General features: G+C 37.6%; 1 protein-coding gene across 2 annotated transcripts in view; it reads left to right on the top strand.

Moving 5' to 3' along the window:
• The window catches only part of NT5DC1 (5'-nucleotidase domain containing 1), a 169332-nt gene that overhangs the window by 104944 nt on the left and 37828 nt on the right, over positions 1–26560 (top strand). For both annotated transcript variants that reach the window (XM_074819292.1, XM_074819291.1), the window contains 2 exons: positions 12389–12563; positions 17088–17185. In XM_074819292.1, coding sequence (XP_074675393.1) covers positions 12389–12563; positions 17088–17185 — 273 coding nt within the window. The remainder of the gene's footprint in view (positions 1–12388; positions 12564–17087; positions 17186–26560) is intronic.

Below are 26560 nucleotides of genomic sequence, written 5' to 3'. Positions count from 1 at the left end.
TAGAAAGAAAATCTGACAAAAAGTTGAGATAAATCTTACGAGAAAATGGCAGTGGAATGGGCTGTGAGAGTACATGATCTCACATTAACAGTTAATTTCTGATCAGAATGAGAAAAAAGGAGAGATCAAGCATAGCGGGTATCCTTAGTCAGACATTTATGTAGCATGTAAGAGGGCCTGTGTCCCCATCATTCCTTTTCTGTCAGATTTAGGTTATAATTTTGGACTAACTGAGATTTCCAAAGGATAAGTTTGCAATACAGAACCAGAGACTAATTCCAGGTTTGATGATTAGGACACCCACACGCAGAGAGGTATTGTAAAGTTTGAGTCCCTGTTGCCATGTGAAGTGGAGAGGGTCAGATAAATGAGATTAAAGCACAAAAACAAAACCATGTCAGCACCAGGATTCAGCTGACTGGACCCATGTTCCAGTAAGGCAGAGACAGTACTTCTGCCTGGCTTGCAGAATGGACTTGCGTGCAGTAAGCGACTGTCTGTTCATGTGCATCTGTGTTTTTCTCCCTTATTTCTTTTTTCTTTTTTTTTGAGGAATTCTGTTTAATCCTGATGCAGGGCAGGAGAAAATCTGGAATCCCAGAGAAGTTCAGGAGCTAAAAATAATTGTTTCTTGCAGAATTCTTCTTACAGAAACCCTTTTTCCTCCTGATGCTCACTCCTGGAATTAATTGGGCTAGCCACCATTCATTTGGGATCTATTTTACATTAAGTGATATTTACAAGTTTACTTTTCATTTGTTTGCCCTTCTTTGGATAGTGATAAAACAGAAGATTCAAACTAGGTGGTAAAAGAATTCATAACTTTTAAATACAGATTTCCCTGGGCTCTGAACTCCAAAATTCTTGTAGACAGACTGACCATCAAGAACCTTTCCAACAGCACTTTAAGAATAAATTTATATAATTTCTTCTTTTCCATTCTCCCTAAAGGAGTGATGAACTTCACACAGGCTTTGCCCAAAATTAGTTAATTTAGTTTTGCAAATTTTAAAATATTTTTAATGGAGACTGTACATCTTGTTAAATTTCCAGAAAGCACCCTTTTTTTCTTTGTTCTTAAGCTGATAGTGCTATAGTAAGACTATACAGGTCTTCATGCTCAAAAGAACGGCATTAGAAATTGAGTGTTCCTCTCAGCCTTCCTATGGCAAGTTTGCTGGTGCAAATGGGGAGGGATGGTGTGTAATGAAAGTAGAATGAAGGCAACAATCTGTGTCTCTCTTGTTTTGATGAAGTTTTCAGATCAGTTTATACACCAATACAATTTGTGTATTGTTCAGATTGATGAAAGCTGTGTTACTAAGAGCAAGAAGTCAAAAGCTGTGCTGCTGCTCCTTGCTGAATTCATGCCTTTTACTGCTTACACAGAAATTTTGTTTCTGACATGATCATAGGCATCGTTATCCACAGGTGAGGTAGGTAAATATGAACACTAGCACAACTCATTAAAGCAATGGGTGAAGAAGGGAGTGCATATTCATCTGTGATAGGTAATCACTGTACTTTAAGAAACTATAGAAGATATCTTGCATTTAGCCCACCACTACTTAAAGGGTGGATTAGGCATTCACTTCCTAAGGGATCATTTTCTAGCCTCTTTTTAAAGATCTGCAATTACAAGATCATACAACCTTCTAGGCAGCTTTTCCAGTGTGTCAATACCCTTAAAATTAGAAACTTTCTTATCATTTCTAATCTAGATTTACTTGCAGAAGCATAAGCTCACTGCTTCTTGACTCACTGACACTGGTCTCAGGGGACAGATGATTCCTTTTTTCTTTTTTTTTCCCCAACCAGGAGCTTTCTACATGTTTGAAGACTCTTAGATTTATCTTTAAGCTGTCAAATCACCCAGTCTTTTCCATCAAGCCTTCCCCCACACCCACACCCTGACCTCTGATGGTTGCTATTTGCATATCATTGCCATTTGGGGTCATTTCTGTGGAAGTGCTCCCTTTAGTTCTGTTCCGTCTTTTAGAAGTTTTATCTAAAAATTGTAGGGGATTTCCCAAGGCCCTCCTGCCTTCCCGGGGGCCAATAAATAGAGAAAATGAAAAAATTAACAGAAACAATGAGCAGCCCAGGGAACAGCAGGGATTTGTCCTCCCGACACCCATGTTTGGATGGATCTTGACAACAGAGAGGCTGCGGCGCTCCGGCGTGGCGATGCCGCTCCGCACCCCAGGGCACCCTCCTCCACGCCGCCCGCGGGGTGCCGGGGTGTTGGGGTGCCGGGGTGTGGGGGGTGCCGGGGTGTTGGGGTGCCGGGGTGTGGGGGGTGCTGGGGTGTGGGGGTGCCGTGGCCGGCGGGGCCGCGCTGCCGCGGGGTTCCCGGGGAGCGGGGCCGGTCTTCTCCTCGCTAGATGGCACCACCCGCGCGTTGTACCGAAGAACACCGCCCGAAGGGATGAGTTCCCGTCGGGGAAACCGTTTTCCTCTTCCCAGTACCGCACGGCTGAACTATTTATATGGCAAACAAATATGCACACATGGAAGTTTTGTTTCCTCCAACTCTGCTGGCTTCTTAGAGATAAATGAATGCCTCTGTGCTACGTCCCGCCACGGTGTCTAAATTCTTGGCGTCATTTCAGCTCTTTGGGTCTTATCCTGATGGCCCTTCTTGGTACCTCTTCCCATTAAGATTTCTTTAATACGTGGCGACTGAAATACACGCCTGCAGTCTAATCCAGGAACGGGTTTATGGAGCACTATGGGCCAGAACCATGAAAAGTACTTCATATATATGTGAATTGAAAGCTGTATTAACAGGTCAGCTAGTGTGGGATCCCAGGCAAGAAGAGTAAGACTTCCATTATATGTAATAAAATATGATGATACGTAACAGAAGGTGGTACATCGTCTACAGTAGAAGTAGTTATTATTGAACACTCAGTACTGGTAAGTTAGAAAAATCATGAGATCACAGAAAGCACACAAGACTTGTAACTTGAATTTTCTGGATATATAGGTTAATCATAAAGATGAATGGTGAATAGCCTGTTACAAATCTCCCTTATTGCCACGCTCTTCTGTATTGTCTTTTATTTTCTGATATCTTTTTCTGATACAATTTAAAATGCCTCATTTTACACATAATTGTTCCCCCTACCCCATTCTTGTGATGCTTGTTGCTTGCAGTTTCCCATCGTCCATCAGGTTTTTGTTGAAGTAGCAAGCAAAACTGAAGTCTACATACAGCTCTTGGTCCATCTGTACCCATTTGGAAATTTTGCACCTGTAGACCCAGAGGTCAGAATTAACACCATTTGTTATTGTCAGTGCACAGTTCCTTGGGAGACAGAAAAAGATTACTTCTTGGTTTAGGAAAAAATGGGGTTTTTCTTTACAATGTGTATGCATATATAAATACACATGTCTTTGTGTATGTGTGTTAGTATGTACACATGCATATATATGAGGTATATGATGCTACTGTTTGCAATAAAATATTTCTGAGAACTTTAACTTCTTACTGCAACAAGTGGCTCAAAGTAGCTGGTGCATTCAAAGTTTCAAAAAGACTTTCAGTTTCTCTCCAGAGCTATTTTAATTTGATACCTACAGAAAAGGGGATTACCTGTGATGTCTTCTTGATGGAGCAGTACAGCTGAGTAGGACTTTGTTTATCAGCAACCTGTAGTCTGGGTGTCATTATAAAATATCTATGGACTGTATTTTATTTCTTCATTATGCATTCCATTTCAACACCAAACATAACAGCATGTTTCATGCAAGCCAATGGACTCAAGTAAGCCTCATCAGATGTATAAGTAAAAATGTACTCTAATATTTGACTTCCTGCCAAATTAGGTGCCAGCATTTCTTTTAGACTACAGCAGCATCCTGAACAGATCCCATTTCCCGCCTTCTTAGCTGTATTCAGCTGAACAAAACAATTTACTCCTCCTTCTTAAATTGTTTTGCAGATTTTTTTATGATGTGTTTACCAGGGGATGTATTTTAAAGTTGTGTGAATTGACTCCAGGTAGGGTTTAACAGGCATTTAAGTATCTAAGGTTTGTTGGGGAAAGAAGGTGTTGAGTGCAAATAGCTGTAATGTGTATAGAAGAATAATCTCAAATATACTTCTGTAGCAAAGAGCAAGTTTGTATTATAAATTAATGTATAAGGATCAGTCGCTTCAGCAATCTGAGCAGAGATGGAGATCTCCAGAATATTTATGATAATTTCCCACTGATAGGTTGTCTCCCTATAAGTATTAACACCATGGCAATACTTATATAACAAATGATCCATGTAAATCTTTAACAGGAGGACAAAATGTGGATTTTGTTGCTTTGAGGGTTCACTATATCACCTGTCTGTCTTTTACTTCTAAGCATAGGTAGGTGTGTTGCATGAATCCTATGAGAAGACATTCTTGACCATGGAACAAAACAGATTTTTCCACCTGCAGAATATTCACTTTAGATGTTCATACACTGCAGTAGGGATTATGAAGTTCTAGAGAATCAGACTGATTTAACTGAATATGTTTGTCCAGCAAATGGTAGTTACTTCTGCATGACTTTAGTGCTCAGCTTGTGGTTTGCAAGAGTGTCATCATAAATTAATTGATCTGATACAGTTTGATAAATCTGGTTTGTTACACTGCAAATGTAAAGCAAGGAAGTGAATTATTTTGAGAAAGAAATAATTTCCTCTAAAATGTAGCAACAGATCCTGTCCTACCTCCAAAGTACATCCTTCCTGCTTTGTAGCATACTGTGGAAACATTGCTGTATTGATGTAAATATTAACATAAAACCAAAAGGAAAAGAAAAAACAAGGAAAGAAAGAAATGCTGTCTCCAAGTTTCGTGTATACAAAACTATGGAAGGTCATTCAAACTACCCACATCTAGACACCTTTCTAACATGTGTCATGTGTTAGCAGTCCTCATTTAGTCAGGCTGCAAACTTTGCCACGTACCATGTGCTTCTCATTACCTTTTAAAATTTGTGTTGTTACCCGTTACTAAAGGAAGGAATCTGCAAGCATGAGATGAGACAGAGCAAGAATTGCAGACTGGGGCTAACTCTGGCAGTGGGAGCAGTTGTACCAGTAAGGAAGAAGTGGTCAGGGCTGGTCTCAGCCATTTGGGAACACTTAATAAGAACAGATAACATATGAAAATAGCCTGGCTCTCTTTTGCAGTCTCCATGGACCTCAACAAGAAGCAAGAGTAACTCTACATGCAAAAAACCCCATGCAAGCATCTGACTGTGGCATTGCACTCCTAGGAGCCTTGACTGTTCTTCAGCCATGACACTGCTGATGGGATGGGAGATGAGGCAGGACTGGAAGCAAGAGGGTGAAGATTAGGGGCAGACCGAAAGGGGTTGTTCTTTCAGATAGGAGGCAGGGGGGGTGTCAGGAAATGGTAGTTTTAAAGCTTGTTTGAAAGACTTTGGGAAAAAGGAGTTAACCAGTTATGTTTTCAAGAAAAGATAGCTCCTCACGTTGAAGCTGACTTTGGTTAGGGCCAGCCCTGAAACCTGCAGCCTCTTGGTTCTGGGCTGGCCATCATAGGTCTTTGGTCCAGTGTGAAACGCAGATAGTGGTGGGGGTGGATGATGTTCAGCTGAGAGATGGCAGAGCAGCAATAGTCTCTAATTTTGACATTATTACTTCCAATTAAACATAACTAAAGGTCCCATGCTGCTCCTGACAGCCTTTGGCATGGGAATCTCACCTCGGAAACGCGAGCATGGGAGGAAGTGTGGTGGTTCCTGCCTTGTTATATCAGACCAGAAGAAACAACAGCTGCTCTTGGCTTTATTAGAAGAGTTTCTAGTCATTCAGCCTCCTTTTAGTTTGAGACCTATCTTTAGCTACCAAAGCATTTTAATTTTTGCAGTAAGCTTCTTGTAGGCCACAGGAGTAGAAAGTGAGTGGAAGAGGAAGTGACCCATGAAATATTTGCAGAGGTGATGTTTTGTGTGTGTTCTGCTAAAGTGTTTCGTTCAGTATATTAAATATTTATGTAGCCCTCCAGTCTCTATTAATCCAAGTAGTCATGTTTTCCATAGCCCACCACGGATCCTTACCTTATGGTCACCCCCTTGAAATTAATCAAGGTGAACATAGAGTTGTCATCACTGGAAAACAGTTTATTATTTTAGAAAATACAGTCTATTTCTGCCTGACCAGAGCTGGATGTTGCTAAAAATACTGAGAAGGTTAATGTTACATGAGCTGTAAACATTTTCTTTAACAGATACACAGGCAAAAGAGGCAAATAGAGGATCAGTTGATCCTGTATTTCCACTGGTAATATGTGATTTTTTCAAAACTGAAGTGCCACATGCAAAGCATTTACTTTGCAATCAAAAAAATCCTTACTTTTCTGAGAAAAATTTGATTTGACATACTGATACATGTCCCCTTATCTATGGGTATGCAATTATTAATAGAATACAACTTATCCTTAATACTGGTCTGTTTGTCATTTCTTCTCCTCATATTTCCTAGCTCCTCTCTTTTGACTGATTTCTCATTTTTTCCCTTTTCTCTCATGTTCTGTTCCACTTGTACATACAAGAGTAGCTTGAAAGATACTCTGCTTTGTAGGCAGCCACTCATATATCCAGGCACACAAGCTAATTCTTAGCTATGACAAGCAGAGGTTCATCATGCTGCCAGGTTCAGCCTTGTGACGGATAGCGACTCACTGAGGTGTCATTCTGAATTCCTGGTCTCCACTGGCCAACCCATCCATACTCCTTTTTTTCCCTTCACTCCTCCCAGAAACACTGCTGCTCTCCTTTTTTCAGGTGAGAACAGGAATTTGGTACCATAATACTAACATCTTCTTTGTCTCCAAACTCAGTATCCTCTTTTCATGTCTGCTCTTAGTTAACGAAAAGCTGTAAATAGCTAGTATTCTTCCTGCCTGAACTGGACCAGGATCCTTAACCCTTTGGTCTGTTAAGAAACTGCACAGTAAAGAATTGAGACAATTGCAGAAAACATAAAAATAGAGAATATTTGATATGCGTCACACTTCTTTTTTGCTCTTATGACATTTGCCTCTTCCTAACCTCCTGTCTTCCTAGACTCTCATCCTTTTATTCTGTTTTGAAACATCTTTATCTCCTGGGGAAAGGAGAGGGATGATTTATCTCTTCCTTCTGCTCCCTGTTCCTGATATCTGCCTGAACCCAGGCCTCCAGAATGTAACCACATTTTGCCCAGTCATCCCCGCTTCATGCTTCACTCTGCTTTCTTATCTTGCTTTATTTAACATTTACTTTCCTCTGTTTCTCATTTTGCTTCTGCTGCTCCTACTAGAATATACACTTCAGCTTAAATGAAAGTCAACTTGACTAATGTCATTTTAACCCCCCTTCTCCTCTACTTGCTCTCATTAGAGGAAATGTAAATTCTTTGGCGAAATCATCTGCAATTAAGGTATTTTTCTTGTGCTTCTGTTGAACACTCATGTTAGTTGTTGGATATGTTTATTTAGACAAGAAAAGATGGCAACCGCAATGGTCAAAGTGTCTCTGTTCACTCTAAAAAACTGAAGTGCTATAAGACTGCAGTGGAAAGCGATATGCAGTGAATATAGTTGTCTGCATCATTGTTGATAGTAACACTTCAGCTCTACTCTGTTTATCAAATTAATAACTGTTACCTACAAGCCTGCATTCAGACAAAAATTAGGGAAAAGGTATATAAATTCTTACTCACATCAGAGCTGCAGAGAATCTGACTATGGGTATTGATAGCTAAGCTATCAAATTGCCCTTGAATTTAAAAGAGAGAAAAGTCACATTCCCAAATACTACTTACATTGTAAAGAGATGGTTAGTTATTAAAGCCACTGAGTACAAGCTACAAATTGGCAACTGAAATTTTATTTTTCTTGGCTGAATTCTAGGGATTTTTTTAGCCTCATACCTCTCTGCTTAGCTAAAGCGTATAAATAGCGGATAAATTGTTTTTAATTCAATCAAGTAGGTGCCCCTTAGAAGCAGTGACAATACTAAAAAATACACTGTGTTCCTGTGTTTTAGTTCTGGACTGAAACCTTGCCAGAAACATGCCTCTTGAACATTTGCCTTTTTTATAATCCAAATAACAGTTAAGGGATGAAAACTGCCATGCCCTGGCAGTGAGGGTTTACAGACATTGAGTCCAAAGCAGTCCAGAGCCAGTGGGGTGTAAACTGACCCTGCCAAGGAGAAGTGGTGTAATAAAGAGCACAAGAGAAATCCACAGTTATTTTTTCCCCAAATAGAGGTATTATATTAGAACATCAAACTGCATACTTCAATAAAGTATATTATAAAGTGTAGTATTTTGTGACTGTAGTAGAGGAGGGTGGTTGGATTAAAGACTGGATTATGGTCTGTGCTGGAGGACTTCTGCCAGTCATGGCAAGTATCATACAGGCTCTATCTGAGTTTGGTCTGGGGGTTCTGCATTTCCAGCTACACGTAATTCCCATGACACTTGCTATCACAATTGTACTACAAACAATTAAACTGTAAGGCAAGACGATGCAAAGAACATCTTGATCAAATTACAATGTCAGATGAGACTAGAAAAAAAAAAACACCAAACTGGACACTAAGGGAACCTCTGGTAATATACATAGAGGAAATTATATTGCTTTGAAAATACAACAAGGTGTAGATCTGATAAGATCTGGCAGGACTTTGATATGTGGCAGTTTTAGGCAACTCATTTTAATTGCTTGTATTTCCATCTTCTGCTTAAAAAGGAAATATATTTTTCTGAAAGCATACTTAATGGACACAAAGGCAATTATTATTTTTGAAAGTGTATTTAGAAGGTGATTATAAATCCCCTAGCTAGTTGCTAATTTGCTATCCCAAGCTGTATTTCAGAGATTTCAGGCAAACTTCAAGTTGTTTATTAACCAGAATGGAAATTGAAAAACTGCATTTGCTCCATGGCGACATACATGTAATAAATTACAAAGTTGTGCATAAAATGCTGGGATGTTTGCTTTCCTGTTCCACATAATTGAATTAAGTTTTCTCATACAATCACAGGGGGTAAATATGTTGATTGTTATGCTGATTGTCACAGTTGTCTTTTTTCCATTTTTTTTTATGAAATGCTTTCTTGTGTTTTGAGAAAGTGTTCACACTGCCAAAGAGCCAGAACTTACTAGTGCAGGCTTTGGCATGCATGCAGATAACTGAAAACAATAGAGAGACATTGGAGGTGAAAGCTGTTTTGCTTTCACTGTTTTGTGGATGCACATTAATACATGTCAATGTCCATATCGCTGTATGTTAAGTGATACTCGTAAAACAGAGACCTAAAAATGCAGACCTTTCATTTTAGGCAGTGTAGCAAACTGTCAGTTGTGGATCTGGTGGGGACCACAAGTTCCCCATTTTGATAGTGAATTCGTGGATGAACAAAGCTTCTGTAAAGCTTGCTTATAGTTCCATTTTTGAGGGTATTTTGGAACTTGGATGGTCCATAACCATTATCAGGAATGTACTGCAGGCTAGAGACGTTTCTTATTTCTCAAGAGTGGTGTTTGTTTGAAGAATTACTTTTTTGTTTTTCAAGAACAGAGCTGTATGACAGTTGCATAAAATCACTCTTATTACCATTAACTCACTTTCTCCTTTCCTCCGTTGGCTCTGGTATAATTAGTTCTTTTCTGATTTCTCACTGACTCTTTGCTCAATAGAGTTTTATTATTTTTACAGTTTTCCTGCTTTAGAAAAACAAAGTACAGCATACGGCATAGTGGTAATATATATCCTTGGAAAAAATGCTTCATTTCTCACTGTCAAATCATTCCATTTGATTGTGAAGGCTTGACATGATGCTATTTCTCCATCACAAGTTAAAACTTCCACAACAATTTTTGTCTACAAGGTGCCTGTGGCTCTGCTGTCCTCAAAACTGGCTCTTGGCCTGGGATAATGAGCAAGATTTTCAGCTTTTATTTTATTTGGTTTTCAATGGTGGTTAAAATTCTTTACAGGTATGAGTATATATTCAAGCAAACTGTCTTCACCAGACGCAATAGTATGTTAGGAATTAAGATAAACTCTAATTCCTGGGCCATGTTGGCCTAATTACAGTAGAGTATGCTTTAATGAGGGTTCTTCTAAGGTACCTCTGCCTGATCTGGCAAACAGCCCAGAGGCAAACTTCAGATCCTGGTGTCAAGAACTGATTCATTGCTTGTCTGCAATTAACAGTTGGGCTTCAGGGTCTGGATAGAAAACTGGAATAAGACTCTCTTTCACATCATATGTTGAGTCCAGAGTTATTGACCTTTTCCAATGCAGATGTAACTCAAAGGCCAGATATCATAGATTTATCACATAGCAGATACTGCACAGTGTATGGACAAAGAAGACAGTGTTGATTACATTTACTCGAAGTCTTTAAATTAGTTGCACATCAAAGAAGGGTCAATGGAGGGTGGGAGGCATTTGATAAGGAAAGAAAAACAAAGAGTGTCCAACAGTAAAGTTCATGTAAAACAGATCTTTTTATCTTAGGGTAAAAAGAGTGATAGATCACTGTATATATAAATGAACTTTGCCATCTTTCAATTGTTTGAACCTGTGAGAGCTAATGTCAAGACTCCTTTGTTTGTGTCCCCCTTCATTCTCATGTAATGTTGTGTGTTTTCCAAAACAAAAATTGTCATAGCATAGCATATGAAATATAGTTACTAGTGATAATACTAAAAGAAATAATGCAGCTTCTATATCACTCATCCCAAGCAATATTCATGCCCCAGGAAAGAGGGGGGAAAAGCACTGCAGGAAACCATTCATAAATCTGCTTCATTTAATCAAAAAATCATTGGTCTCAGCTAGCTCTCAAGGCAAACATCATGGCATCCCATAATGCTGGCTGCAGGAACAGGCTCATATTCCCCTAGTACAGGCTGTTACGTCAGCCTAACCTAAATACTATGAAGAACTGGAATAGTGACATGGTTATGAGTTGGGAGATTTTGTTTGACTTTCCTCAGATACAGCAGTCCACTCTGTAGCTTTTGGGAGGAAATCTGTCAAGTCACAGTACAGAAGATGACATTTTTGCTTCCTGTCTAGTTGAAGTGGTAACAGCCATTTCAAAACTTCTTTTGGGAAACATTTTTCCCTGCCATCTGTAGATGTTTGAATGTGTAATTTATGAAATAGTGTTATGTTTAGCACCCAGCATCTTTCAGTCTTTCTTTGATACTACTGTTTCAAACGTACATGTTCTCTTTCATTAAATAGCTAAAGTTCAAGTGGTTTAAATCTTACTTTTTTCAAACTAGAGAATAGCATTACTCACATACCAGAAGGCTAAGTAATGTCTGGGATTTATTAAATCATTCAGCAAAGTTGACCACAGACAGTTGCATATAGAACAAATGCTGGAAGAAAAATAATCTTCTATGATGATGTTCATTATACTATAACACACACAGACTGAGAGCCAAATACTTGGTATCATTTCTGTCTCTACAATTATTATATTTCTTTTTAGACCTTTAACGAGCTTGACATTTTTGGTTATAGAGGGTTTGAGCACAGAGGAAATGTGTAGTCTTAGATCATAGGAATGGTAAAAAAAGGTAAGTTTAACGTTAATGTGATGTCTTGGTAAAGCACCTATGGGTTATAACAAGATAAATATTGTGACTTTAATGAATAGGTTACTTTTACTGCCAAGTTAGTGTTATTGCGCACTTTTTAAAATCTTACGTTCCAAGTGTATTTGCAAAATTCTATTGCTGTTATATTCAGCAAAAAGCATTATTGAAGCTGGAGCTGGAATTGGAGGGTTTTTTGCATCTGTTCCTAGTATTCCACATAACTGTGAGTCTTTGCCAGTTTATCAATCTTTTGTAGATAAAGTGCTAATTGTGAAAAATGCAAAAATATTAAAATGGATGTTACTGATCAGACAATGCTAACCTAAAGTATCAGAAGTTACTGAACAGATGTTCAGACCTTTCAGGTCCTTACCATTTTCTAAACGTTAAACTAATTTTAAAATCAGAAACTGAGTATCCAAAAATTGAGCAAAGGTAACAGTAAGTAATTATTTGCTGTGTAAGACTATAATCTGTAATTTATGTATTATTTACTCTTCTGAGCAAAAGAACATCAAACAAAATAACTATGAAAATTCCATAATAAAAGAGAAAAGTCATACAAGCATATTTCTGCCACAATGTATCCTCTTGGATCCTTGGTTTTTTTTGTTTATATTGAGTTACAACCAAGGGAGAATTCTAAACTTTGTTTCGCCTTTTTAAAATTGTATTGTTTGCACATAAAAGGATATTTGCTATGTGGATTAAGTGGTTTGTGAGCAGGATTGGATAATACATAATTATGTTTTAATTTTGTAGAAGACTGTGGGACGTATTTCCCAGAAGTGAAAAATCATCCAGACAAATATTTACAAAGATGTCCCGAGTCTGTAAAAAAGTGGCTGAAACAACTGAAGAGTGCTGGGAAGATTCTGCTATTAATTACTAGTTCTCACAGTGACTATTGCAGGCTCCTGTGTGAACATATTCTTGGGTAAGTGCAATGTCCATTTCAAATTATATCTGCCAGACAGCAACTGGAGATAAGCCTGAGCTATAGGGAAGTTAATTTGAGTTTCTTTATGTGTTGTGAATTATTTGGATCTGAGGTTTCTGGTAGGCATCTCTCTAGTAGAGTGTTACAGGGCACTCGAGGCAAAGTAGTCCATCTATGAGGCTGTGAGATGTATCTGACCCACAGCACACTTATATCCTGCATTTTTTCTGTGCATCATGATGGGATTGAAGATGACAGGAAATACCTTTCAGGCCAACACCCAATACATCATCTGAATCTCAATTTTATTGTAAGTTTTTGCTAGACTGTTTTATTCAAGCCACTTCCTTTCTGTGCTTCTCCAGTGGTGAGTGCAAGTAGTAGTAATATTTCATTTCCTTGCAGTAAACCTGCTTACAAATACTTCTTCCCTATGGTGGTTTCCAAGAGATGGCTGTGTATAAGAAACGTGCATTTACAGATCACATCAGAAAAGATAAAACAGGTAGTTCATTGCACTTGGCAGTTGGTTGAGATCGCAACAGCTGTTTTTAGCTGTAACGTTAAGAACATGACTTGTCAAGTCAAATTCAGTGAAATTCAACAGAACCATCACTTACACCCCTAGAAACAAATTAGTGATGCAAATAGCTAGGTGGGTGACGTGATGAGACTATTTAATAAATGAATCAAAAAACCCAAGTAGTGCAATGCGAGCCAACCTTGGCTATCTGGATATGCAAGGGAACAACAGAGTGAATACAGCAACACACTAAGAAAACCACAGGAAAGGTGAAAAACAGAGCTACCTTCCAAAACCTGTCCTGCCAGTATCACTTCTCTTTTGTACTCTTCTGAGCTAAATGCTAAATGGAGCATCAGCTGTGCCAGTTCTCACTGCCTTGCATGAACATTATACTTGCTCATTTGAGGGGAAAACCTACCTCCTCACAAAAAGCAGTTCTCCTTATGAGTAAGATGCCTGTGAATTAACTCTTTTGTGTAGATCTGTCTAGTTGTCTTCTGAATGAAAATTCAGTATAAAACTAAATTCTTGGCCACATGTAATGATTTTGGCTTTTTTTTCCTTGGTGAATAATGTTTCAGATGTTTAAGGCAGCTGTAGAGATCCTGCTGGAAGACAGTAAACAAGGTAGCAGAGAGGGTCGGTTGCATTTCAAAAGACAGACAAGAGATTTTCTGCTAGAAGGTTACTGGATCACTCTCTCTTTCCACATAAGTGTAGGATGTTCTGCAGTGTTTACTACAATCATATTTCCCAGTGACTCATTCAATGTGGCTTCCAAGATATCTTCTGGAGAACTGAGTACTCCACTGTCCATTAGACATTACTGAGGTATTTTTTTCCTGAAAATAATTCTAAACTTTTTATTGCTTTTGTTTTTTCCATGCCTCTTATACCAGACAATAAGACTCTACACAACCATGCTGCTTTTTGCAGGACTGAAATATAGTCTAGGTTCGCACCCGTTATCTCTGCTTCTAACTTCAATTTGAGCAGGCTAACTGCATTTTATTCTTTGACATCAACCCTTATGAATTACATCTATGTAGTCCTTCAGTTAATCAATATGATACTGAGAAGTTCTGAACTCTATATAGTGTTACATCAGAAAAACCCTTAAGCATAAAGATGAAAAGCGGAGTTGTGTGTGAAGTTCTAGCCTCTTACTCCTAATATCCTTACCTTTAACTGTTAACTTTTTTGCACTTTATTTAAAAAGTTCCTTTTTGGCTAAGAAATTATTGTCCACATAAAATCAGCACTGGAAAATTCATGCTTAAGTGTATCATTTACTATTTCAAGAGTAAACTATCCCAGTTGTGTTCATCTGACCAAGTTGTCCTTAACTGAAAGACATTTTGGTAAGGAGAGAGGAAGTCTAAGAAAAAATCTCATTTTGAAATAAAATGAGAACCATTTCCCAGCCAGACCACACACACATTGCTGGGATCAGTGTATAAGGCATGTAAACCTACAGAAGGAAGTGCCAGTTCATTCACATAAGTAGCAACATCATGGTGTGACTTTTCAGGCTTATCTACCATGAGAATTCACATTGAGTTAACTGAATGTTTAAGTGTTGGCAGGAGCACACCTAAAGACGAGTCAATCATCACATAGTCACTGAAGCTGAATGTCATTCCACATTTTCATGAGTGTTACCCACCTAAAAGCTAGGAATTTTTTGAAGCTGGTCATTTTGATTCCCTCTGCAGTCCGTGCAGAGAAAACACTGGACATCATCCTTGGCAATTCATTCTGTACCATAGAATTATGTCTGAAATAAGTGGGATGAATTGCCTTCTGAGAATATGGATGTTTCTCCACTGGCTCTGTCTGTGGTGTAGATCACCAGCTGTGAATTCAGTGTGCAATTTTTAGATGGCTAAAGTTATGTGAGATACATCCTACCCTTTGTCTTAATCGTTTACAGTAACCACAGGCCACTATACCAAGCACAAGCAGTAACTGGAACAGATTTTATCATGTGAAGTGTTATGTGGTAATGTAACACAAGATACAGGCTCTCGTAAAATCAGTAGCTTTGTATACGAGATTTACTGTTGGTCAAAAAAAGCCATAGATAACACCTCTCTTCACATAAAACATGGTTTTTTCTTCAACAAATCAATAAAAAGTTAGATGAATCTTGTGAAAACTATTCATTCTGTTTCAAATTTTTACATAAAACACTTGCTTGTGCTCCTGAAATGTTGGCTTTATTTTGCAAGTTCAAGCTTAACTTACCCACGGAAGCATTATTTGCACCATATGCTAATTTGAAAGGTTTACCTCTATCAGTACTTTTCACCTAAGGACAGAAGAGCCATGCCTGTTTGCTGAACTTCTGGAATCTTCCACACAGAAGCTAATTTTAAAAACACACCATTGTCATATTTGATACTGGTTCTTTTAAAAAGGTAGAGGTTTACATATGGTCACAAGTGAAGAAGAATAAACAAAGCTAAAATTTCATTAGAGGAAGAAAATTTGAAGATATTCTACTTTAAGGCTGGAGTGTAATTTAGAGCACAAAATAAAAGCTTGAGGATGAGCTCATAGGGAGAGAATTCAGTTTTTTAGTTAAAGTATCTCAGTCTTATGGGAGATTGTAGATTATTTGAAAATGACACATTTAGCTAGTTTGCTTCCAGTAAACTTCCTCTACTGTTGATAGTATTTTAGTGCCTGTACGCCTCCTGGATTTGCCATCTGTGACTTCTTTATTCTATGCAAGAGAATCCATCATTTTTTGGATGTTACATGCAATAAAGTCACCTAAGCAATGAAACATTTCTAATAAAATAAAATACATCACAGATAGGGAGTGTTTACATTTTCCAATAATAAAAAAAAACCCCACTCTTTAAGCAACGTTTGTCTTATTTTATATTTTTGTAACTTCAAAACTTGTAGGTATGCATTATTGTTATTATTTCTTGCTATGGTTCCCAGCTTGATGGCATAATAAGTGAGGTTAGATTCCTCAAAATAAAGACCCTTGCTAGAGCAGGAATAACTGCCACCTCCAGAAATAGCCCATCTCACAGTAGGATAGGTGGCATGAATGTTCCCCAAGGTTGCCTATTTTTCCTATTGGCTTTGTTAATGTTACTGACTTGAATACAGGTCTCTAAAAAATACCTAAATATAGATAATTCCCACTTACATACCATGCTGAAATGTTCAATCACATTTAAATTGATGGGATTTCCACAGTTCAGTTATCAATCTGTATTCTTATGGACCTAATGAACTTTGAAAAATCTGAATTTAGTAGTCATATTCAGCTGGCAGATTAAGACTCAAACTTGGTAGAGGTTTATTTGTGAGCCACATGTCTAACCTCCCTGTAACCAGCAGGGATTTAGTCAGAGCAGACAGTGGAGTCTGAAGAAAGAGTTCAGCTAATAAAATGGCATTTCAGCTATGTGAAACCACCCTTTAGACTTCAATGGCTGTGTTAATTAGATCTCTGTTGACTACTGGTGACATCTTAGACACCCCATAGGCTTGTGCATACATACAGTATGGATACCAACAGTATAAGCACCTGTGTTTAAGTGTTTTCAGTCTTCAGTTACTTCCTACCCCATCACTTGACTTTATATATTCTCCTTTATAAAGAAAGTCCCTCATTTATACTTTTCTATACTTCTCTATGCATATGTTGTCACCTGAGATTAAACTATGTAATCTGTTACATGTTCTCCTGAGATTTAAAAACTCCCTTGGCCAAGGAACATCTTTTTACAAATAATGAGTGATCCTGAAGGTACAGCACTGTGGGTTCTCAGCCAGCTGTCTTCTCACTTTTGACAACCTCAGAAAAGGACAGTAGTGACACTGGACAAGCATTGAAAAAAAAAGTGACAGAAGGCGGCACCTTAAAGAAGTGTTTTACTATTTTCTTAAATCCTAAAGAGTCCTAAAGAGTAAAGTGGCATCTTAACTAATTCATTAGATTAACTTATTCGATTTCCTTTACTTTCTAGGAATGATTTTGAAGAGTATTTTGATATTGTGATCACAAATGCTTTGAAACCTGGTTTCTTCTCCCATACCCCAAACCAAAGACCTTTCCGAACTCTTGGTAAGTTGCAGTCATGACTCCCTTCTCATTTGCTTATCTCTATTAAAAAAAAAAAAAAGATAGAAATAAAAGTAAGAGGACCGGACAACATATTTTGTGAAAATCTAGTGCTGAAGGGAAAAATGGACTCTACACAAGACTCTTCCAGAGATACTAGTAAAAAATTCTCTTAAGACAGAGGAGACTGAGAAATTAAGAATTACAGTACTGAGGACGATGAAAAAGCAGAGCTGTGACAGTAATTAAAAATGACATTGGGGCGCAAATATTGCATTGTTAATGTAAAAGTAAGAATCCTTTTCTTGATTGTGCTGACAAGGCCATACACAGAAAATGAAATTTAGTTCTGGGAAAAAACATAGCAGAAATATTTCAAGAATTTAAAGGAGATTCAAAGAACGGTACAAATAAAATTGTAAGGCTGAAAGAAATGATTTATGATGGAAATCTGACAGTATTAAAAGTGTGTACTTTGGCTAAATAATGACAGAGTAGGTAAAAGGAAGTGCCCCTGTACTCAATTTAATTAAAACAATCTGAAATGTTTGGCAATGTTGTCCATTAGGTAATTAAGGTTGTAACAAAAGAGGTTTATAAGAACGGTGTTCACTGAACTACAAATAACAATAGTAACGTGGCTGAAGACAGTTATTTTTTCCGTATTCTGGTAAATACCTTTATGATTAAGTGTTACCTGAAAATTAATCTTACATCCAAAGTAGCATAAGTCAGCATATATTGAACTGTATTTTAGCATTTTATGACAGGAAAGTCGGCTGTTGCAGCCCAAAAGAAATTTTGCCTGTGGAACTTTTACAGTAAAATTGAGTAGCCGAAATACATATTGAAAATGCATTTTAATGTTTCATATATTTATATAGGAAAATAAGTAAGAAATATCTTAAATGTGATTTTTAAAGGATTAGTTCAAATAGGAAACTGCCAAGTTGACAATTTGAGAAAAAATAAGCTGCAAAGGGAAATTGAAGCTATTTATATGGGGGGGGGCAAAAACATAAAGGGTGAAAAAGGCTCAGTTCTGCAAGCATTTTATTTAGTTTCATACAATGCAAATTGAAAATAAAATGTAATTCACTCTGGATATTTTTTTAAACAATCTGATTAGCCTGACTTCCTAAGGAAATCCTGCTGTGTCCCTCTGTCAGTAATCCAGCCAGCAACTTTTGAACCTGTTGGCCATTTTCAGTAAATTTAATAGACAGCCAAAAAGCTCCAAGATATTTTGACAAGGGTTTTTTGTGCAAAAAAGGGCAGAACACAGGGAGAAGCCTTGAAATTACTATTTCCATAGAGAAATACTGTGTAGTATTATCTTAATCACATTATTAGATTGTAGGTACCAATTTTCATGAAGCTGTTTCTTTCTCATGCATTCAGACAGGAACAGCATTCCCTGGAGTCCTCTTACTGACTTACTGGTTTTCATTCACTTTATATTTTGACATTGCAAAGAGGCTCAAGTGAGGGTTGCTCACTCATTACATGAATACCTGATTAATGGAGAATAAAATGTAGTTTCTGTTCTGGAGATCTCACTATCTTTACTAGATAAGGGACACGAACATAAGTAAAGCAATCATCAGATAAATAATTTGCTGAAACTACTAACCTGTGACTGGATTTTTTTTTAATATATATTTGTATTTGATTGACTCTTTGTGCTTTAAGAAGTAACTGATTTCTTCTGAAACACCAACCAGAACATTCAAAGCAAAGAATTATACATATCAGACAGGTTTTTAGAGACATGTTTTGAAGTAGTGAAGATCTTGTTTAAGAGTACATGAACTTTAAACCATCAAAATAGGAGGAATTATATGAGAAAATGTCTGAAATAATAATATATTTTTATAATGTATCTTTTACTGCCCTCCCTCTGTGTTCCTCACAACCACTGTATAGCTTCAGGGTAGGCACTGATAGTTTTACCCAGTCACTGCAGATACCAAGGAACACAGTTAATTTCTGAAACAGCATACAGCAGAGCTTCTAATACGTTGGGGGGGGCAGCAGTTTTGCAGTTTCCAGAATTTTTTTAAGGCTTTCTTTCATATCAGAACCACTGAAAATTCAAATTTTTTTTCCAGTTTCTATCTTCCTTTTGCCACTATAGATTTCAGGCAGAAGAATTTAGCCACTGTGGTTCAGACCCTCTCTTCTCTGAGAGCACCGGACATAATATATCAGGGAGACAAAATGTCCTTATTTTTGCTTTGAGATAGGGAAAAAACTAGAGGTGGACATCATAGTAAATATTTTCTGAAAGCACAAAGAGTAAACTTCTGTTACTGTAATTTAGGGAAAAAAGCTCCCGTAAGTGAAACAAAGCTTGTTCCATGAAGAAATCTGTTGTGGAAAATGAACTGAAGTAACTGCTTATCAGTCCTATCCAGTTCTCCAGGGCTGCATTTCAGCCGTGTTCTTCCATCCATCAGTGAGTCTGAATTACAGTAAATTCCTAATAATAACGTGTTCCCTTCTATTTCAAGGGAATTGTGTTATAAATGGACTTAAAGCACAAAGTATGGAATGTGTTCTTAATTTCAAACACCCCAAGTGTTGCATTGTGTACTGGAGCTAAATTTTATTTATTAGCAGGATTTTTGCTGCAGATTTACTAAGGGAAAGGTTTTAAAGTTTACTAAAGAGAAGGGTAAATTCTTTTCAGTGAATAATTTCAAAAAGGCAACTGTGTTCAGTAAACATTTGAAGGAGGACGAGAAACAGGACAAGATGACAAAGAAGGCATTGTCTAGAAACATGATATCAGATAACTGCTCTGCAGAAATGGTTTTTCAGTAGACAAGTAATTTTAGAACTAATCCATTTAGAAACCATGAAAAATTATTTTAATTGCACAATTAAAAATGCATCAGTACTTCATTTGAGTTTCAAGATATGCATCATTTAAAGGAACCAAAACACTGTTTGAAATCTTAAAAGATTCATGTGACTGCTTTTTACTGAACTGGGGCATGGAAAAGCACAATAATTAATTACTTAATTTGCATAATTGTCTTTCAAAGTACCATTCTTTTAAATGGAAGAACAGTTTATATGTATCTTTACAGATATTAGAACAGCTACGTTTATTTTTACCTGGCAAAACAGTTTTTATAATTAGGAGTAGCTTATGTAGCAAAGCACATAGTTTATCAGAACAGTGTTATACAAAAAAAAAACAACATACCATAATACGAATACCCCATAATTTATTTGTTATTCACAAGCTTACATTTTCTTTTACACATGGAAATTCTTTACATGGTTCTTGAAAGTACTAATAATATCTTGAGCTATTGGATCTAAGGATCAGGTCAAAAATGTTTGTGTAAATCCTGTGTTAGGAATGTAGGATTTTCTTTGCTTTCAACAGCTACATCCATCTTAAAATATCGTTCCATGAAGGACTTGAAAGAATACAAATAGCAGATACAGTTGTGACTCATCTGATAATCTGCAGTGCACCAAGATTTCTGTAACATTTGACAAGTGCTTTCCCTTTATCACATCACTTGTTAATATATGTCAAATTACTATCCTGACTGCCAGTTCTGATCATTGTCAAATATATATTTTTAGAATGCAAAATTAAAATAGAAATGCTAAAGATAACCCTAAATTCCCTGAAAGCCTTCTGTGAGTCTGTACACACAGGGATACTCACTTGGTCCTAAATAAGATTTTTATATCTTTTATTTCCAGCTCAGAAACAGTTACTGTCTTTTTTGATCTGTTTTTTTTTTTTGATAAACTGAAAATGTGTTGCTGATTGTTCAGTGTCTGAATGTACAGTGCATATTTGAAAATGTATGTGTGTATATATATCTGTACACATATGTATAGGCCAAAAACAATCTATATAAGGCAAGTGGATGCCATATTTCTGTGAGATCATGTACCCTTATCCAATGCCCAGAGAAACAACCGCTCTCCTTCTGCAGAGAGCCTCAAATTTTTCAAAGCCCACTTTCAATTGCACTTCTAGGCTGTCTTCCTTATTCCTGCACTTGAATTTCTGTCCAGCTTATGGTGCCTCTGCTATGTGATTTAGCCCCAAACTCGGGAAACTTTTTGAGTCCTCCAGTTTTTTACAGTTCTCTGGTAACTGCCATTTTAACAACTCACTGCAGAAGCTCCTTCAGCCATTCTTTCCTCCTTCAGTCATTCTTCTCTAGCCTTCAAAAATACAGGAAAATGCTATAAACTGAAAGGACCCATTAGAAAAGAAAATAAGGGGACAGGATATAAAATTACATACTTCTAGACTGAAGACTGTCTTTGATTATTAGGGGCTGCAAGACTTCAGAAGGAAAAGATCCCATGTCTGCTATTTAAGTTTTTTTCTGCCATCTTCTGTGACATCTGGGCTTGACTATTGCCAGAGATGGGATACAGATCTGGGTGGAGAATCAGGGCTGATCCTATATAGCTATTTTTATGCATTTATATTCTAAGACCTTTTAGGCCTGAGGAGTGGGATCAGGAAGGGAGTGCCTTCATTTTCCTGGAAGTTAAATGTGAAAGCCATATAACTTTTTTTTAGGTCATTCTTTTTATTTGAGACTTCTGTCTTTACCACCAGAAAAATACCAAAATACTACCTAGTAAATATTTTAAAGACCTTTAGTAAAACTGTAGAGTATCTATTAAAAATGTGGAAATTTTGAAACCAATTATATTGCACCTTTATAAGGGAATATATCATTTAAGTATTCTTGCATTGTTCACATAGTTGAAGAACATAAATGCCATCTCTATAAAATTCTGGTTAAATTTTCAACCAAAATGCGTTGAATTGAGTCTACAATATAGCTCAGTTGCTATAATTGCTATGTAATAGGTATCTCAGTTGCTCCCTCTACAGTGAAGGCTGCATCAATAAGAAAAAAAAATATTTTTTTTTTCTTTTACATCAGTGTGAGAGGTTAAAACTCAAGAAAGCTTGTCTACTCTTTTTGGCTATTTCACTTGTTCCAATCACCTCTTTAACAATCTTGTCTTGTTTTAGATCACCAGAACTTCATGTTTAAATGTAGATTCAAATTTCAGTTTTAAAGTAGTTTTAGATTTAGCCTTTAAGTCGTCACAGATATGACAGCACAAGTGTTGGTGTTTCCATGCAGAGACTTGGTATTTGGCAGAGAGCTCACTATCCTGATAGGAACTTCGTCTTTTGCTGCACCTGTGAATCCTTACCCAAATATATGGGTTGTGGTCCTCAGTCTGCAAAGACTGTCATGTTTTCCACAGATGTGGTCTATACTGAACTCCTCCAGACACAGGTCGTTGCTGGGATTAAACAGGACTTCTTCTTCCATCAGATGACATGGACTCCTGGTACATCCTTATCACTGAACACTGAAGCTCAGATGTCCCCTGCTCCCCCATCAGCAGCAGAGGGGGAAGGAAAACCTGACCTAAATGCAGAGGCATGTGTGTGAGACAAAGATGAATCAGAGAGGGGCTGGGGGAGCCAGGTGATGGAAAGGGAGAGCAGGTGGAAGCTCCAGGTGAGAGGAGGCAGAGTAAGAGCAGAGCAGCACATGTAAACACACAGGAGAGGGATTTCACTCTGATAGGGTTTTCTGAATTTCAAGTCTTAGCTTTTTGATTTCTATCATTGCCTTATTATGGAAGACTTTTGAAATAAGTCCACTGTGTCAGATATCTTAAACTGATTTACCCACATACTGCACGGATTGGTGCTCTCAGCTTGCCCTTCAGCCACAACAGGGGATGTGGTGCTGCCCTCCCAGAGGCTCTCTGGGCTCAGGAAGCATTCTGGGGGGAGACCACAAAGAGCCTCTCTTCCCACTTCTCAGAAAACACAAGCAGAATAACAGTACCATCAGCAAAGGACACCTGTGTAATCTACTCTTCCAATGACTCGGGGTGTTTCTTTACTTAATGCAGCTGTGCTTGCTGCCTTTCTTCTGGAGATGTACCTCTTCATATCAGCCTGTCTGTAAATATTCTATAATGTGAGGCCACATAATAATGCATATTTGCTGAGAGCTTGTGACAGAGTGTCATGTAAATGTTGCACTGGCTGAGGACTGCATTATTCAGGATTAATAAAATCCATAAATGTTTCCTATATGTCTTCTAAAATGACTGCCTTTATATTGTTATAACATCCCACAATAGCCTGTGAAAGCGCTGTAATTCTTTTCAAGGAAATCTTGTTTAGCAATTCTTTGTAGTGTATTGGCACTGTTTTTCATGTATTTTCTGTCTATTTAGGAAAGAACAAGAAGGGTTATAATAATAAATAATCATATTTTGTGCTCTAGTTTTCAAAACTAGATTTTTTTGTACCTCATGAGATCATAATGTTAAGATCAAGAGTCACCTAACTCTTTAATACCAGAAACAGGTTCTGTAAGTAGCTGACAGTAGGAGGTCCACTGTTTTAAGGGATAAAGTGTCTGGTTCTATACCCAAGCCACCAATGAGAAATAATTCCCTACTGTCAGAGAAAATCCCTACAGCTAGAGATTTTAATTTTATCCATCATTTCTGGAGAAAGAGGAGTTTCTTCTTAAGCAATTGTATGGATGATGATACTGAAGGATCTTCATAGTCAGTAACAGAACTTGACCATTTTTATTTTTTATTATGAAAACCCGTAAGGATTATGGAAGTGCCTTATAAAGATGATTTCTTCAGCTGACACCCTCTTCAGCAGCATGGTCAATGCCTGATTCCGCTTTCTGCAAAGTAGCCTAGGGTAGGCCAGTAGGGCTGACAGTGGAACACACGTACAAACAAATTTAATCTCATGTAGCAGGATTTGTTTTCACACAGATACTCATCATCCGCGGAAGAAGTTCAGAGGGTGTTTCCAAAAATCTGTAATGTCAGGCTCCTTGGCCGACTCTTTCATCTCCCATCCTTTGTTTAAATAATCTTAGTCTAAAACTATTCCACTTCATGTACTGCATTTGCACAGATATCAGCCTCTCAACAGATTTTTTTCTGACAGTGTAAACAGCTGTCTCAGGGGCTTCTGGTTTCCCAGTATCATTTATGTGCTGTAGGTAAACATTTAAAAACTCAGCGTAGGTTACCTTGTCATCAAAGGGGTTTACCAGTTAATCTTTTTAAAGTCTGCTAGATAGTACCTATGTATAGTTTGGAATCAACAGTTTGGGAATCATTTGACAATAGAGGTGATCATTTCCTGTTGTGTCATCAACATTTGTAATTAAGCCATGGGATAGGTAAAGTGGGAGACTATAGTTAAGGACCTCTTTTCTAACAGTTAAATTTTATTTCGTGTTTGATAAACATAGTTGATAATAACAGTCTGGATTTTGTTTTTTACATATTAGTATGGTGGTCTACATGAAAGCATCTAAATCAGATGCAAAAAGCAAAATAAAGTTGGGCCAGCGCATACCCTCATCCTTTAGCAGAGTAGACTGTAAAGTCACAGAGTGACACAATATATTTTTAACAGATTATAGCAAACTGTTGGCATAAAGCTTCATTTTTTCTGATAGTTTTCAAAGTCCTTGGCTACAATATTTGATGGTCATTGCCTCATGAAAGCAAGTGTTTTGAAATTGAGAAAGTACTTTTGTATTACTAATTGGCAGTGTATCATTTATAACCCTTTTGTAAAATGATGCAAAGGAGCCACTCTGCAGTTTGCACTGATGGTACATGTATCCGTTCCTACAGTGACATAATTAAACTGCTGTAATTTCTGTAATTTGCCACTCTGTAGTAGTTAGGCTGTGTGGTAGCCAAAGAACAAGCAAGCCAAACTTTCCTTACAGTACATCCTTTTAGGCAATCTGAGCAGAGAGGCTATTCCTTTCTCCTAGGGAGAGGAATGGAGCATTTTTGGTTTGTTCTGTTTTTCTTGGAATGGGCTTTACTGGTTTTTGCTTCAGAAGTGTTGGGAGGCCGGATTTTCATTGCATTGTTTAAACACACTCTCGACGAGGGCTGGTCTCACTCAAGCACTTTACAGCACATCAGAAGCTAGAGGTTGAGTGACCAAGTTTGGTTTCTGTTTCTACTAGGAGGGCACAGTGCTGGCTTAACCACAGCAATTCACTGTAAACCTGGAGCATGGGCCAAGCGCTGAGATTTCAGCTGGTGGCCCCTCCTAACTGTCATGGGGGGTACCTGGTTATCAGCCAAGCCAGCTGTTGGAAATTGGGTTGGATTGCAGCTTCTTGAGCTCCTTTGGCCAATGCCTTAACCATATTAGCCAAAGGAGCTACCAGGACACAGGATAATTCTTTAACATTTAGTCTGTTTTCCTAAACATTGAGGCTTAAGCAATCACATGGCATGTGTGAGTAGGAACTTCTACCCATTCCCTACTGCAAAACTCTAACAGTAATACAATTTCAGCCACATTTGAGGGTGGCCTAGTATTATCAGAGATATTACAGCCTCTACAGGCTGGAGAGGAGCAAATGGGTCTGTCACTGCCAGCTCAGAGAAAGGCTGCAGTGTAAAATTACCCCTTATTAGATACTGAGTATCCATCCAGGAGATCCTGGCCACAGATGACCCAGCTACTGGAAGATCCATGAGACTTTGCACCCTATTAGACATTCAGTGAATCCAAGTGCAGGACACAACTTCGTAGGAAGATAGGCCCCAGTATTTCCACTGTTGTTCATAAACAACCACTTGTTTATTAAAAAAAAATATATATATATATAGTTTTTGAAGTGTGGCGTCTCTCTGTTTCTGAGTATTGAGATGAATACTGAACTGTGGTTGCATTCTCCAATGCCTATCCTTCTTTAAAAGAAAAAATTAAAGTAAATGTGTCAAGCCAAGTTCTTTATATGTTTGCGTAGTGTTCAAAGTATCTCAAAGGATAAAAGGAATAAGAAGTTATTCATCCAAAAATCAAAACAGTGAAAAACTGCAAAGTGCTTCTGCATAAAGACAGCAGGGGTTGCTTCAGCTGATTACCTTTGATATTAAATAGCATGTTTGGCACAAAGCTGATAAGAATATTACAGAAAGCTAGTTCAAAGAAAGCTAAAGCTGCTACTTTCAAAAGCTGGATATCAACAATATTCCTTTTGTTAAAACTGAAAAACATGTTTAGCATAATTGCCAAGTACTCCAAAACCAGAATTCTCTGTGTATGGAAAGTATATTTTCATTTTCAAAAGGAGTTGCAGTAACCTACACTACTGCAAAATCCTAGTTATTGATCACATTACATTATATCAAAGGCCTGGATAAAACTCAAAACCCCATTCTTCAAGGTATTGTGCAAGCACGTGATAAGAGTCAGTCTCTGTCTCCAAGGAGCCCACAGGCAGAGCAGATAAACAAATGGTAAAATGACAAAAGCACTGGCTTTTCTGT

Source organism: Strix aluco, chromosome 3 (assembly GCF_031877795.1).
Source record: "Strix aluco isolate bStrAlu1 chromosome 3, bStrAlu1.hap1, whole genome shotgun sequence".
NCBI classification, from domain to species: domain Eukaryota; kingdom Metazoa; phylum Chordata; class Aves; order Strigiformes; family Strigidae; genus Strix; species Strix aluco.
Note: the sequence above shows the minus strand (reverse complement) of the source record. Positions and strands in the feature narration are given on the sequence as shown.